Source organism: Littorina saxatilis, linkage group LG3 (genome assembly GCF_037325665.1).
Source record: "Littorina saxatilis isolate snail1 linkage group LG3, US_GU_Lsax_2.0, whole genome shotgun sequence".
Taxonomy (NCBI): Eukaryota; Metazoa; Mollusca; class Gastropoda; order Littorinimorpha; family Littorinidae; genus Littorina; species Littorina saxatilis.
In genome coordinates this window covers 47,183,880-47,201,379 of record NC_090247.1, presented here as the reverse complement: position 1 = coordinate 47,201,379, position 17,500 = coordinate 47,183,880, and the positions used below count along the sequence as shown (strand labels likewise).

The 17,500-nt window shown below is 40.2% G+C and overlaps 1 protein-coding gene across 1 annotated transcript in view; it reads right to left on the bottom strand.

Annotated features, from left to right (window-relative positions):
- Positions 1–13,182: 13,182 nt before the first annotated feature.
- The window catches only part of LOC138962498 (uncharacterized), a 5,129-nt gene continuing 811 nt past the window's right edge, over positions 13,183–17,500 (bottom strand). The window contains exons 3-5 of the mRNA XM_070334340.1: positions 16,755–16,974; positions 15,404–15,517; positions 13,183–14,991 (exon numbers count right to left, since the gene is read on the bottom strand). Coding sequence (XP_070190441.1) covers positions 14,950–14,991; positions 15,404–15,517; positions 16,755–16,974 — 376 coding nt within the window. The 3' untranslated portion in view covers positions 13,183–14,949. The remainder of the gene's footprint in view (positions 14,992–15,403; positions 15,518–16,754; positions 16,975–17,500) is intronic.

Genomic DNA, 17,500 nt, shown 5'->3' with positions numbered 1-17,500 from the left:
TCGCTCTACACACACACACAGACACACAGACATACATACACCACGACCCTCGTCTCGATTCCCCCTCTACGTTAAAACATTTAGTCAAAACTTGACTAAATGTAAACAAGTCACGTAAGGCGAAAATACAACATTTAGTCAAGTAGCTGTCGAACTCACAGAATGAAACTGAACGCAATGCCATTTTTCAGCAAGACCGTATACTCGTAGCATCGTCAGTCCACCGCTCATGGCAAAGGCAGTGAAATTGACAAGAAGAGCGGGGTAGTAGTTGCGCTAAGAAGGATAGCACGCTTTTCTGTACCTCTCTTTGTTTTAACTTTCTAAGCGTGTTTTTAATCCAAACATATCATATCTATATGTTTTTGGAATCAGGAACCGACAGGGAATAAGATGAAAGTGTTTTTAAATTGATTTCGACAATTTAATTTTGATAATAATTTTTATATATTTAATTTTCAGAGCTTGTTTTTAATCCAAATATAACATATTTATATGTTTTTGGAATCAGAAAATGATGAAGAAGAAGATGAACGTAACTTTGGATCGTTTTTGGCTCACGTAAGTGTAGCCTATACGATGCTAAACTTTGTCTGTCTGTGCGTGCGTGCGTGCGTATGTATGTATGTGTGTATGTCTGTGGTAGAAACTTTAACATTTGAAGACGTCACAGTATGGCGTAAGAGGGTTAGACGTCACGCGAAGGAATTACTGAAAGTCTCGGTCATTGTTATTTTGTGCGGGCCGAGACTATTTTTTTCTTCGAAATCGGCCATTTAGATCTAGATCTAGTGTCTCGCTTTCTTGCACAGTGTCACCTGTGCTTACTGTGTGTGTGTGTATTTGTCGATTTCTTATGTGAGCCTTGAAGGCTTCGCCTCTTGTTAAACATTTATATTTTTTTTTTACAATTTTCAGATTTTTAATGCCCAAAGTCATTAATTAATTTTTAAGCCACCAAGCTGAAATGCAATACCGAAGTCCGGCCTTCGTCGAAGATTACTTGACCAAAATTTCAACCAATTTGGTTGAAAAATGAGGGCGTGACAGTGCCGCCTCAACTTTCACGAAAAGCCGGATATGACGTCATCAAAGACATTTATCAAAAAAATGGAAAAAACGTTCGGGGATTTCATACCCAGGAACTCTCATGTCAAATTTCATAAAGATCGGTCCAGTAGTTTAGTCTGAATCGCTCTACACACACACACACACACACACAGACACACGCACATACACCACGACCCTCGTCTCGATTCCCCCCTCTACGTTAAAACATTTAGTCAAAACTTGACTAAATGTAAAAAGATCGCTTTCTCTCGCATTTCAATATCTAAACCACGTACAGTAAGTCATGTAGTATTCTCTATATATATGTCACAGGGGAAACTAGAATTCAGTAGGATCCGGAATCCTACTAGTAGAGACTGGAATCTCAGTTTCTACTAGTAGATACTGGAATTCCAGTCTCAACTGGACTTTTTCAAGTTCAAACTGGAATTCCAGTATCTACTAGTAGATACCGGAATTCCACTTACAACTGGATTTTTTCCAGTTGAAAGTGGAATTCCGATATCTACTAGTAGAAACTGGAATTCCAGTTTCAACTAACAGCCAGTTCATGTTGGAATTCAGTTTAAATTGGAATTATTTGAAAACTGAAAAAGAAACTGGGATCATATCCACAGAGAGGGTTCAACTTGAAAACAAAGCTTAGATGTGACAATGACTTCTTCACGTGAATCTGAGTTGTTGTTGCAAATAAAGTGACCAATGTTCTCCAGCCAGAGTAATATGGAAATTGGAATTATTTGAAAACTGAAAAAGAAACTGGGATCATATCCACAGAGAGGGTTCAACTTGAAAACAAAGCTTAGATGTGACAATGACTTCTTCACGTGAATCTGAGTTGTTGTTGCAAATAAAGTGACCAATGTTCTCCAGCCAGAGTAATATGGAACAACCGAGGCCCTTCTATTCACAGTGAGTCTTGATCAGTTGATCAGAGTGAAGTGTCAGTGACAGACAGCAGTCAAGATTGAAGATGGAGTCCGAGTCAGAGGATCAGAAAACTCTGTTTTATTCTCTTTTAGAAGCACACATACGGAGTCTTGATGACAGCAAACGAGAATGTTTCTGCATTGCCCAAGAGAAGTACACAAAAATAGTGAAAGCTCTGCAACTGAACAAGGGCCAGCAATGTCCAGAAGGTGCCAAATTCAAGTACAGGTGTGCAAAGCATTATAAATTACAAGTTGTGGGGGCAAGGACAATGCTATGTTGCCAGAAAACCAACTGCCCGGTTGTGACCAGAGAGGAATTGTTTGCGACAATTGCGCGATGTCACGTTCATGTTGGCACACAAATCTTGACGTTGTGCATGGTGTGAAAGTGACTAAAACCACTCATGCTGTGTTTTCTGTTGACGAAGTGTTCGTTCCTACACATGTGCCTACAATTGCCAACCCTATGAATGAACCATTAGAAGTAGGACAGTTTGTGTTGTGGAAACGCACTGCAACAGTGCAAAATGAAGAAGGGAACACGGCTCACAAGGAGAAGCGACTTGTTGCCAGAAATAACTATTTGAAGGCTGCCAGACGTCAAGACACGAGGTACCAAAAGAAGGTAAAAGACGTGACCCAATCATTCCAAAACGGGCACACTGTCGGAGTGAAAATCCACAGTGCCGACAGGACCAACACTGACGTGCGGCTCTTGACCTGCAAGATTCTGGAATCAAAGATGAGGGGCGGTGATTCTGTCTATCGGGTGTATTGCCCGACTGGAATTGTTAAAAACTGGTTTCGGGGGGTGGAGCTTGTGGACATGAGCAGTGTGGTCCTCCCACATCTCAATGTGGTAAACCCACAGACTCTTAAGGAAGTGTCCCTCATTCAAGCCTCCAGGTCATCAACTGGTTGGCAAAACCGTGGAGCTGTCGCCAGGTCCGTCTGTACGTGCACAGGCGCGTGCATGACAAAGAGGTGTCCGTGCAAAGATGCCAAACTTGCATGTGGCACCAAATGCCACCCGCACAGCAAGAAATGCAAGAACATGTCCTGAAGTTGTCTGATGTGATTTTCATTGATTTGACTATGCAGTTTGTGGTGTTGGGTCTTTTTAAACAATGGATTTGCTTTCAATAAAGTAGTCAACTGTTCATTTTAAACAAAAAAGAAACTACATTCATCTCCATCGCGAAATTCCAATTTGAACTGAATTCCAACATGAACTGGCTGTTAGTTGAAACTGGAATTCCAGTTTCTACTAGTAGATATCGGAATTCCACTTTCAACTGGAAAAAATCCAGTTGTAAGTGGAATTCCGGTATCTACTAGTAGATACTGGAATTCCAGTTTGAACTTGAAAAAGTCCAGTTGAGACTGGAATTCCAGTATCTACTAGTAGAAACTGAGATTCCAGTCTCTACTAGTAGGATTCCGGATCCTACTGAATTCTAGTTTCTACTGTGACATATACATCAATTTAGAAGAGTTTGGCATATTTCGAACAACTGTCAATGAGAGTGAAAACAATTGACAAAATAGAAAAAAATAATCAACTTTTGAATACCCGCGCTTAGACTCAACTTTATTATACTTCAGCTCAAGTCTGAGGGAAGGCATAGCTAGGTAATGAGCATTTATATTTCAAAGCTCTAGCTCGCGTTAAAGATCCATGCAACATTCTAATTTTGTATGTTTGGTTTATTTTATTTTGGAAGAGTGTTTAAAACAACTTACACGGCCACGCTGCAAACTCTCAGTTTGAAATTATTTGTTGTAGATCTTTGCAATATCTGATGGAACACAATAGCCTTGATATTTTTTCTTGATGTTTCGTCAAGGTGTTACCATTTTTTTCTAAAAATAAATCTAAATATTGATTTTCACATTCGTACATACTGGAATGATCATATTATCGTCAAGCAACAATAACAATCGAAAAGGTTACCTGTCTGGCCATGATGTCGTGAAACTGTGAAGGTTCAAGCGTAGATCAGTTGAAGTTCTTGAGCACTTGGATGCGATCTGTTGTCAAGTGAAGAAACCTGTTGGTGCCTTGAGACTTTATAGTATCTCAACAACCCCAGTTTCCACCTAATGACGCACGGACACATACAATGGTAAGCCTAATTTAGGCACGCACATGATAAATACTAAGAATCAGCTGTTTTGTAAATAGTTTTTCAAACTAACACGGTACTGTATATCAGGTAAAAAAAAAAAAAACATAAAAAAACATATCGCCCTGTCAGCTAAACATATTATTCTTTGTGTGGCAAGGGACGCGGTTCCGTGGTTCTAGAAGCCCTACCCCTCCACATCCGGCAAACATTGCTTTTTCTCAGAGAGACTCTTTCATATGCTTAATTTCAACAGCATTAGGGCAGCAAAGCTCCACCCCACACACCGCCTGGTTACCCCTGCCTTATTTTGGAAGCCCCTCCCTCTTGTTCACCAGACCCAGCCCTTATATGGATCACTGACAAAAAGGAAAATTAAAAACAGAACAGGATAACGAAAAGAAGGGTGAAGAATGTGGCAGCGGCCGGATTTTTGGAACAATTCGAAGAATAGCTGCCAAGCTTTGCTTTTGTTCGTACACAAAAGACGTTTTGCAAAATTGAAGAAAAGGAAAAGGTTTTTGGGGGCGTGGGAACGTGATTTCAGGTTGGTGTTTTTATTAAGCAAAGAGGGGTGGGGGTTGGGGTAGAGAGAGAGGGAGACAGCGAGACAAAAAGAGACAGAGGGTATGGGTGGGTGAGGGGGGGATACATACATAAAGCACAGACAGAGAGACAGAGGGAAATACCGCTGCGTCGCCAGAAATAACGATCAACAGGGGTGTGACGAAGAGCAGGACAGGACAGGAGTGCTATGTAAATTACGAGCAGTTCTTCCCAACCCATATACAAAATTTGACACTACCAGCCTGTATCCGCATATTGGGCCATAATTTATGGTTTTGGAATATCGACGTTGCAGTTCCGGAGCAAACGATCCTACAGTCGAATTTGCATTCAAACGTGGTTTTCCCGTAATATAATGTACAGCTCGAAAATATGACAACGAACAAATCCTTGGGTTTTTCGAACAAAGAAGAATAACGACATCCTTGTCCAATATGACTTGCATGTTGCTGTGTGCGCTGTAAATTCTCCCCACCTTCAAATCAGATGAAAGTTAGACATCTTCATTATCTCACAAGGGAGAAATCATAAAGTCTTGAAGGACCCAAACATACTTCTGCACGCTTTCTTTTATTGTCAAGTCAGTCTAAACGGCCGCAGAACACAGAACTGGGAAATGACACTGATTGGAATACGCAAAGATATGGGATGACAAAAGCTGAAACGGCGTCATATTCAAGCTCATGGCACACCTATCTCGAGAAATAAGGGTCATACAGAACAAGCGCCCTTACAATAAAAGAGACAGACAGAGACAGAGACCAGAAGATAATTTAAGGAATGAAATCCCTTAAATTGTGCCAACCTTGATAAAGAACGTGGCAAGGTGACACCATAATCTATTGCCTTTTAATATGACGTCATTTGTGTGTTCCACTCTCGAAATGATGTGCTTGTATACATTAAGCGGCTACACAGAGCTTGGAAGTGGAGAGTTTGAAATATCATTTCCACATAACAATTTTTTTTCTCCATTTAAGTATATTTCAACGCCAAACACAATAAGCTATATTTGTTGGGCAATAGAAAGGAATTGAAAAAGTTAATGTTAAAAACTCTTGTTCCAAAAATAACAGAAATTTTTTATTTAACAGTTTTTCTCAGTTGAAAGCATATTTTCCATACAGCACAACGAAACTATATATTTTCGGATATAGGAAGCAAAAGGAAGAACAATGATGGGACGTTTTTGATACAAATTCGAATTTGGATGAAGTGAAAGGCAGCAGATTTGCATTAGTTTTGGAGAGATAGCATTCTTACAAAACGTGTTTTGCTCAATGTCATTGATAATGTTCTTGTCTTTTATTTGTTTAAATTCAACAGCGGTCAACGTCTGGTCACACACACGCACACACACACACACACACACACACACACACACACACACACACACACACACACACACACACACACACACACACACACACGCGTGCGCGCACACACACACACGCACACACACACACACACACACACAATAACAACAACAACAACAACAAACAAACAAACAAACACCCACGCACGCACGCACGCACGCACGCACGCACGCACGCTCGCACGCACACTCACACACACACACTCCACACACACACACACACACACACACATTCCACACACACACACACACACACACACATATATACACACACACACAAACACAGACATCAACAAACAAACAAACAAACACGCAAGCAAACAGAAGGCTACCAAAGTAGGAAAACTGGATTTCACGGAAAAGTCATTGTAACATACACACTAAATGCAGAGTGTGGGAAAGTATCAGATTATACTGTTACACTGTTATCTGAATGTACAAAGGGAATTAGACAGGTAATCAATATCAAGGCAAATTACCGGCCCCCGTAGCGCAGTTGTTAGGGCATCGGGCTGCGGGCCGGGAGGTCGTGGGTTCGAATCTCATCAGGGTCATGTGGGTTTTTCGGGCTACGGTCGGCTTCTACCCAGAGTGGAAGTGCTATGGTTCCTATGGGAAGGCTGGGATCACACAGCCGAGTGTCATTCACTTAACGAATGCGACTTTGAGGGTGCTTAGGTTCTGTATACCTGACAAACACCGCAGATGGGGCAGTTCTCGGGCCTGGTTAACGCCAGGATATATTATGACAGTATAAGCGTAGAGTGCTGCCCTGTCACGTAATCTCCAAACCAAAATTAGAAATCCAAAGCATCATCATTATAATCAACCTCATCTCATTAATCATCCAAAATATAAATTGTCCTTGCTCTTGTGGCCCTTGGCCTTCGTGCCCGGAGCTCTCATGGTGACCTTGGTCTCAGTGTTCCTGTTCGATCCTTCCCTGAATAGTAGTTCTGCTGTCAGTCTTCAACGTGTGACGTTCTGGGGGGTCGACAGAGGGACGTGGTGGCGGTCTGCTCTCTGGAGGGGACGCTCACTCAGTCTGGCTCCGCGACTTAAAGTCAATGTCGTTTGTAGGGGGCATAGTAGGTAGTGGGCTGCGTCCGTTAGCTCGGGACAGACCCACTACTGAACACCGTCGAAGTGACTCAGCAGAAGTGCAGTGTCATCTTCCGAGGGTAGCCTACCGCAGCGACCCGACATCCCCCCTGGAGCGTCTGTAAAATAGACAAGTCTGGCAGCGGAACGAAATTCAACGAGGTGGTTGGAGCAGCGAGTGCACGGACGGGGTGGTGTGAGAGCACAACGGGACATGAAGGGAACAGGTGTAAGCACGAAAAAAAAATATCAAGGCAAATTGGTGATCTAAAACAAGCCGCAAATAACGACCATGCACCACTGCCACTGCATGTCTGCCCGAATGTTCGAAATGCGCATCAACGCCAAAGCAAAGACATTGAAATGGTCGTGGGAATTTAGCAAAGAGCTCAGAAGTAGAAGATGAGACAGCAGTAAATGAGAGAGTCACACGGAACCAAACTCGCATCTAAAAAAAATACCTAGTTCATAGAACGACTTCAGTTTATCAGATTGCCAATATCATATGCCGTAGACAGTCTTTCGTGGAACTGCTGTGTCAGCAGACGCACCCTGACCATTTTGGGTGAGTTCTTCTGGGAAAATACTGAATCGGTTTTTTCATCCCTCGCTGCATTTGTTGAAACTTGATTTAATCACGTATCTGTGTCCGCATGAACACAACAGGTCCACTTGACTTGGTGTTTTGTTTGCCCAGCAGTCCCGCACCTGTTTGCTGGTTTTACAAATTACTAGGAAACTGTAAAACCCAATACTTTATTCCTCAATGAACTCATTCCTACATGATTATTTAATGACATGTATTGTCGCGATCATAAAAGTGTTTATTTCTGAAATAGCTGTTTCGTTAAAACTGCTTACCAAGCAGACACGCACCTGTGATCCGGTTTTATATTACTAGGAACAATTTTTCACCCGGCTTTCATACTTTGCAGCACTCATTCAGCATTACGGTGTCAAGTTCTATGCGAGTCAAAGCTTGTGGCAGGATTTGAATTAAGTAGACTGCTTTTTGTCTGTGTGCCTGTGTGAGCGCCTGCAACGCTCGCGCGCGCGCGCGTGTGTGTGTGTGTGTGTGTGTGTGTGTGTGTGTGTGTGTGTGTGTGTGCGTGCGTGTGTGTGTGCGTGCGTGTGTGTGTGTGTGTGTGTGTGTGTGTGTGTGTGCGTGTGTGTGTGTGTGTGTGTTTGTGTGAGTGTATGTGTGTGTGTGTTTGTGATAATTTGTAATAAATTGACAGAGAGACACAGAAAGACCGGAAGACAAACAGACACATCCACCCAGACACACGCACACATAGTATATAGGGACACACACACACATAGTATATAGGGACACACACACACATAGTATATAGGGACACACACACACACACACACACACATAGTATATAGGGACACACACACACATAGTATATAGGGACACACACACACATAGTATATAGGGACACACACACACATAGTATATAGGGACACACACACACATAGTATATAGGGACACACACACACATAGTATATAGGGACACACACACACACACACACACATAGTATATAGGGACACACACACACATAGTATATAGGGACACACACACACATAGTATATAGGGACACACACACACATAGTATATAGGGACACACACACACATAGTATATAGGGACACACACACACATAGTATATAGGGACACACACACACACACACACATAGTATATAGGGACACACACACACATAGTATATAGGGACACACACACACATAGTATATAGGGACACACACACACATAGTATATAGGGACACACACACACATAGTATATAGGGACACACACACACACACACACATAGTATATAGGGACACACACACACATAGTATATAGGGACACACACACACATAGTATATAGGGACACACACACACATAGTATATAGGGACACACACACACATAGTATATAGGGACACACACACACACACACACATAGTATATAGGGACACACACACACATAGTATATAGGGACGCACACACACATAGTATATAGGGACACACACACACATAGTATATAGGGACACACACACACATAGTATATAGGGACACACACACACATAGTATATAGGGACACACACACACATAGTATATAGGGACACACACACACACACACACATAGTATATAGGGACACACACACACATAGTATATAGGGACGCACACACACATAGTATATAGGGACACACACACACATAGTATATAGGGACACACACACACATAGTATATAGGGACACACACACACATAGTATATAGGGACACACACACACATAGTATATAGGGACACACACACACACACACACATAGTATATAGGGAAACACACACACATAGTATATAGGGACGCACACACACATAGTATATAGGGACACACACACACATAGTATATAGGGACACACACACACATAGTATATAGGGACACACACACACATAGTATATAGGGACGCACACACACATAGTATATAGGGACACACACACACATAGTATATAGGGACACACACACACATAGTATATAGGGACACACACACACACACACACACACACATAGTATATAGGGACACACACACACATAGTATATAGGGACACACACACACATAGTATATAGGGACACACACACACATAGTATATAGGGACACACACACACATAGTATATAGGGACACACACACATATAGTATATAGGGACACACACACACACATAGTATATAGGGACACACACACACATAGTATATAGGGACACACACACACACACACACACATAGTATATAGGGACACACACACACATAGTATATAGGGACACACACACACATAGTATATAGGGACACACACACACATAGTATATAGGGACACACACACACATAGTATATAGGGACACACACACACACACACACACACATAGTATATAGGGACACACACACACATAGTATATAGGGACACACACACACACACACACATAGTATATAGGGACACACACACACATAGTATATAGGGACACACACACACATAGTATATAGGGACACACACACACATAGTATATAGGGACACACACACACATAGTATATAGGGACACACACACACATAGTATATAGGGACACACACACACATAGTATATAGGGACACACACACACATAGTATATAGGGACACACACACACATAGTATATAGGGACACACACACACATAGTATATAGGGACACACACACACATAGTATATAGGGACACACACACACATAGTATATAGGGACATACACACACATAGTATATAGGGACACACACACACATAGTATATAGGGACACACACACACATAGTATATAGGGACACACACACACACACACACACACACACGCACACACACACACACATACGCACATACGCACATAGTATATAGGGACACACACACACATAGTATATAGGGACACACACACATATAGTATATAGGGACACACACACACATAGTATATAGGGACACACACACACATAGTATATAGGGACACACACACACACACACACACACACACGCACACACACACACACATACGCACATAGTATATAGGGACACACACACACACACACACACGCACACACACACACACACATACGCACATAGTATATAGGGACACACACACACACACACGCACACACACACACACACACACACAAACACACACGCACACACATACACACAAACACACACACACTCACGCACAAACACACACACGCACACACACAGACACAGACAAACAGACAAACACAGACAGACACACACAAACACACACACATAAACACACACACACACACACACACACACATACATCAACAAACAAACAAATAAACACGCACGCATGCACGCACGAACAAATAAACATACACACAAACATCGACAACCAACAAAACAAACTAACAATCAAACAAACAAACTAACAATCAAACAAACAAACAAACTAACAAACACAAACAAACAAACAAACACAAGTCTACCAAAGTAGGATTTCACGGAAAAGCCATTGTGACATATACAGAGAATGGGAAAGCATTCTGTTACACTGTTACCTAATTTACTTATCTCAACGTTAGATAATGTGTAGAATAATTGTAAATGATTATGTGACTAACATTGAAAAATTGTTTAGTAACATTCATGCTGTTGGATACTATTATTTTTAAAAATATACAGCACAAATTGTGATGCTACCTTTCCCCTCTTCTCAAAAGAAAGAGACTGCCAACGTTAACTTTCCTCTTGCTTGTTTTGTTCTTCTGTGTGCGTAATACATCATGCCACCTCAAGTCTTTTTTTGTTTAATCAATATTTGTTTGTCTGTGCACTTAAAAGACTTCGGGGTCGAAGTACTGTGACGGTCACGTTTTGTTTGGTCAATAATAAACGTTCCAACAACTTACCATTCTTGGATTTTTACATTTAGTCAAGTTTTGACTAAATGTTTTAACATAGAGGGGGAATCGAGACGAGGGTCGTGGTGTATGTGTGTGTGTGTGTGTGTGTGTGTGTGTGTGTGTGTGTGTGTGTGTGTGTGTGTGTGTGTGTGTGTGTATGTGTGTGTGTGTGTGTGTGTGTGTGTGTGTGCGTGTGAGTGTGTAGAACGATTCAGACCAAACTGCTGGACCGATCTTTATGAAATTTTACATGAGAGTTTCTGGGAATGATATCCCCGGACGTTTTTTTCTTTTTTTTTCGATAAATACATTTCATGACGTCATATCTGACTTTTTGTAAAAGTTGAGGCGGCACTGTAACACTCTCATTTTTCAATCAAATTGATTGAAATTTTGGCCAAGCAATCTTCGACGAAGGCCGGACTTCGGTATTGCATTTCAGCTTGGTGGCTTAAAAATTACTAAATTAATGACTTTGGTCATTAAAAATCTAAAAATTGTAAAAAAATAATTTTTTTTTATAAAACGATCCAAATTTACGTTCATCTTATTCTTCATCTTTTTCTGATTCCGAAAACATATAAATATGTTATATTTGGATTAAAAACAAGCTCTGAAAATTAAAAATATAAAAATTATTATCAAAATTACATTTTTGAAATCAATTTAAAAACACTTTCATCTTATTCCTTGTCGGTTCCTGATTCCAAAAACATATAGATATGATATGTTTGGATTAAAAACACGCTCAGAAAGTTAAAACGAAGGGAGGTACAGAAAAGCGTGCTATCCTTCTCAGCGCAACTACTACCCCGCTCTTCTTGTCAATTTCACTGCCTTTGCCACGAGCGGTGGACTGACGATGCTACGAGTATACGGTCTTGCTGAAAAATTGCATTGCGTTCAGTTTCATTCTGTGAGTTCGACAGCTTGACTAAATGTTGTATTTTCGCCTTACGCGACTTGTTGTTTAATTAATATTTGTTTGTCTGTGCACTTAAAAAGACTTAGGGTTACTACACCTAACTGGTGTGTGCATGTCCTTGTTTCTCTGCAGTGTAATATGTGTGATAATTCATGGTTGTTGATGTTAAATACAGTATCTGAAAAACCCAGAGGTTCAGAGCAAATCATTATTTTGTCATGTTTTGCTTTGTTCTCGGTCAACTCTATAAAAACTATTCGAATGAGTGGGTACCTTTATTTGAGTAGCTATCACTAGGACCCTTTGAAAGAAATTCCAATGTCAAATGACCGACACGAGTACCTTTAATGTGATGAACTAACACATGTGAATTCTTTAAGATTAAAAAAAAATGGTGCTATAACTTCTTGCAAGGTTTATTTTGAATTTAATCTCTGTGTGAGGAGACACAATATCACATACACAAACAGAAAGAGAGAGAGAGAGAGAGAGAGAGAGAGAGAGAGAGAGAGAGAGAGAGAGAGAGAGAGAGAAGAGAGAGAGAGAGAGAGAGAGAGAGAGAGAGAGAGAGAGAGAGAGAGAGAGAGAGAGAGAGAGAGAGAGAGAGAGAGATAAAGCACAGGTTATCAATAGAGAGTGTAAATAAGTCAACAAAACGCAACCAGTGTGTAAAAAGATATTTTCTTTGGAAAACACAATAACAAGTACAACATAAATATTGTTACACAGAAGCTGTAAAAGAAGAAATCCCCCATACAAATACATTTATTCATAATCAGTGACTGGTGACCTCATCGCAAGTATGGTTATGGTTCATAGACACAGGCATGAATCGGAGATTTCACTTTGAAAAGGAAGCATAGAGCACTGTGCATACCTGGTTTCGCTCTTTAAATTACGCGATTAGTGAAAAGCAGAGTTCATTGATTGTTATTCCCATCTGCTTTTCATTTTATTCGGCTTGGTTCTTTATCAAGCAGACTAGCTTGAATGGATATACCGCGCTAGTCTGTTTCGTGCGGGTTTAGAAGTAAGCAGATCTTTACAAATGTGATCATCGGCGAGCTTTTGCATGGCCGCCAATTGGGACCAATAATTGTAATATCCACTGAGAACGAGGTCCTTATCCTATTTACTCCTCCTTATGTCATTTTGTTTTCAACAGAGAGGTGTTTATAAGCTAAAGTTTGATCAAATTTTAATCTCTGGCTACATTGTTTCATCAAAATAATTCGAATCTCACAGCAGTTACTTGGGTCCAGAATAAAACCAAGCACACTTTTTCCTTTTAATTTTGCCGTGGCGGTAAAGGCAGATACTTTTGCATTGTGGTGGTTATATCTAATTAGTGGCAAAATGTAATTCAGCTAGCACAGAATAGTAGAGGTTACACACCGAGTTTCATTGGATATTAAAAGGATTGGTCGTTGTCTGCAGATCATGAAAAATGCGAACTTCAGCGAGCTTTTTTATGACCGCAAACTGAGAATTATGTTTTTAATATCTACTGAGACGAAACTGGTAACTTTTTCATTCTGCCTTTAGTCGTTTTGTGATTGTATGCCATTTTTTGATAAAATTTTAACTTTTCGTCAGTGTACCTTGGTTGGGCGCAATGATCCTGTAGTATTGTTTCGCCAAAGTAATTCGATTCTGTTAAAATTTCACAGATGTTGGTTTGGTATACAACTAGCACATTGCCACAGTGTTGTTCTGCTGAGGTAGTGAATTTAGTTACGTTTTTGTTATATTCCTGTTTTTAATTTTTATTCGGAACCTAAACACAGGCCTACTACGTCAGTAAAAATTAGAAAACTACGCTCACACTTTGGAACCCTTCATGTTTTTGATTGGTGTTTGCATTTCGTTGTGTGCTTGTTCTCTGTTAATAAAATGGAATAATGGAATAATGTTGATTATTGATTGAAGTCGCCAAGTATGATAGCGGCGTAATGTCGCCTGGTTCGTTCTGTACAAAATCGATTTCGTCACCCAAAAAATAAGGATTTTATTTCAATTTGCATGTGTTGAAAAAGGAAGTTGTCTGTGGTAGAGATGTAAATTATGTAAATGTTGAACCTTCGGAACTTTTCAATCGCCATAAAGAAGTCATTACTGCTTCCCCGTGAACTATCGATGATTCACGCTGGTTGCTAGGTGAATACCGTTCGGTTGCGGGGTGATTATCGCGAATAAATACACCTTATAGTTTGCAGATGGAAAGAAGCAGAGCGTGCACTCCAAGCCAAGGCCGATCTATGCGGAAGGCAGAGGTATACACTCCGTTGTCGATATAATAACTAAAGCAGGCCCGTGAAAGGGTCATGTGCGTAGCAGAAGATTAGAGCTATTGACATTGAAGTTTTAAAATGATTTGAAAAACAATCAGTTAAAGACTCGTCCATTGAACTTGACCGACGACGACATTTAGTGCTCAGTTAACAAAGCGCTTGGCTACGTCCGCGTCTTGGCAGACCTGAAACATAAAAGAGACACAGCCATGTTTATGTCAGAACTTCTAAATACAAACAAGTTTAAGAGAGTTGCTATCATATTTACGTAGTTAATGTTTATTTTTTCAGCTCAGGACAGAAAGGGCTGTTGCAATTGATACATCGCGTCGAATTAACAAAACAAACAAACAAACACACATACCAAAAAAATCACTCACTCACAGACGAATCAAGTATACACTACCGCTGACTTTGGGGCTCTGCACAGACTCTTGTTGGGTAGTTCGACTATACAATACATTTCTCAACGAAAAATTAGGTCAGCGTAGCAGGGAAGAAGCAGGAAGACATATCACATAAGGTGGCATGAGCTTGTGCAGACATTAATCGTAATGATGATGAAGACGACGAAGAGGAAACGAATGAGATTCAAACCTTGACATCAGGTCTGAAGAGAGCCAACCCATCTCCCGTGACACCAAGGTACTGTGTTGTGGGGCTCTGAGCAATCCGCCTGAAGTCTCCCAGCGGTTGCCCATTGACTAAGACCTACAGAAGAAGAACAATAACGGGACCAAGGAAAAATTATGTTATCATACCGTCGTGTTTCCATTTTTAGCACGCATATTTGGTTTTACAGTGTGCCATTTAAACAGAAAATACTTTTGTTTTTTAATTTGTAAAACTTCATCCATCTTACGCTTATTTGATAATATATACAAATATTTTGCTCTATCAATCATGAATCATGATCGAATTGATGATTATTTGATTGATTTATTTATTTATGTGTATGATATGATACAGATGCTTCGAAATCAGATACACTTGCAATCTTCCACAGGGATCCATTTTGTCTATCAAACAATTACAAACTTGAACGTATCTTTTGTCTCTTGGCAGTACAAGAGGATAGTGGTGACATTTTCATCGCGTAAGTTCCCTTGTGATATGTTGTAACTTTCAAAATAGGTGTTCCTTAAGTCTATTTCCTCTTAAGAGATATCAACAGACATAAACTTTGTCCACCTCTTGCATTGCATATTTGTTAAAATATCTACTTCCTCTTGCAGATATTCAAAACCAAACATAGGTACACAGTTCCACAAGGATGTATTGCAACTGCTACAATGATAGCATCCACACTGTGTATACCTCTTCAAGTCTAACTAATGTCCTCATTCATACGCGGTTGTCGGGTGTTTGATTGAGTTACTAACAGTGATAATGTTATCAAAGCACATAGTATTAGGAAAAAAAGGTTTTGAAACCAAGAGAACTGGTCCGCAAACAAAGACGCATGAAGCAATTGTAAACGGTGACTGAAGTACGACGTTAGCAAGAATTCATTTGATTATCACCTTAAATCTGCCTGATACCAAAATCAACGTACCCCTTTTGCACATCCAAACAAACAACATAAAAACGCCTTATCGATTAACATATGCTTTTCTCTCAAAAACAACACGTGTTGTGTACTTATTGCACTTTTCAGTTGACAACATCTTGCTGTGGTGCATCACTTGACAATCTCTGGAATTATGATACGTAGAGCATTGGTTTCAGCCAAACTTCAGAAAAAAAGTGTCTCAATTCTAGAGATGGAACGTGATACAGTATGACTTGAAATAGAAAATGGAAAAAATGAACAACCTACGTGTCTTTCCAAAACATGATAAGCATGATAAACAACTGCTACTTGTTTTGCTTGGATGCGAAGTTGTGCTTAGTTACTTCTTTAGCGTTTGGCATTCTAAGTGTGGTTGAAATGCATTGCAAACTTTACCTGGATGGTTTGTGCAGAGACATCGAACACGACTTCAAAATCCTTTCCTTTTCTTATACCCTCGAATTTATTTATTAACATCAGTGTCATGGGGTTGCCAATCTCTTTGCACTGTATCCAAATTGTAGCAAATCCGTTGCATTTAACTCTGGCTGTGAACCCAATGGGCGCATTCCAGGACTTCAGGGAGTCCTCTTCATCACGCCATTCAATGGTGAACCTGAGAGCACAAAAGTATGAATGTACGGGGGAAAAACAAAATCAATATCAGAAATTGTCTTTTTATGTAAGTGATCAAATAACGACCTGAAATTGGGAAAAAGCATACTTCCGCTTGAACGCAAATGCACACATCGGAACCTGTCTGCTACCAGAGCAGATAAGGATATTTTTTGTTGAATTGATTTTGCATGTTGACATGGGTGTAACTTACACAATTAATTCAGCAAACATGCAAGTCTGTACAGAAAGCAACCAGATTGCTTTCATGACAAGAATGGTGCATTTAAACCTAGTGAGGAAACAAAGACTAGATAACCAGTTTATAAAACCATGTAAAACCCAAACCATACATATATCATTTAAAAGATAATGTAAATTATGAAGAAACGCGCACAGCCAGATTGTTGGCCAAACGTAAAACAATCACAATGTTTCATGTAAGGTACGTGAATGGCTGTTGGTTAACTATGACTGTTGCTTGATTGACACTTCTCGCTTGAGAGGACAGATATATTACAGTGGAG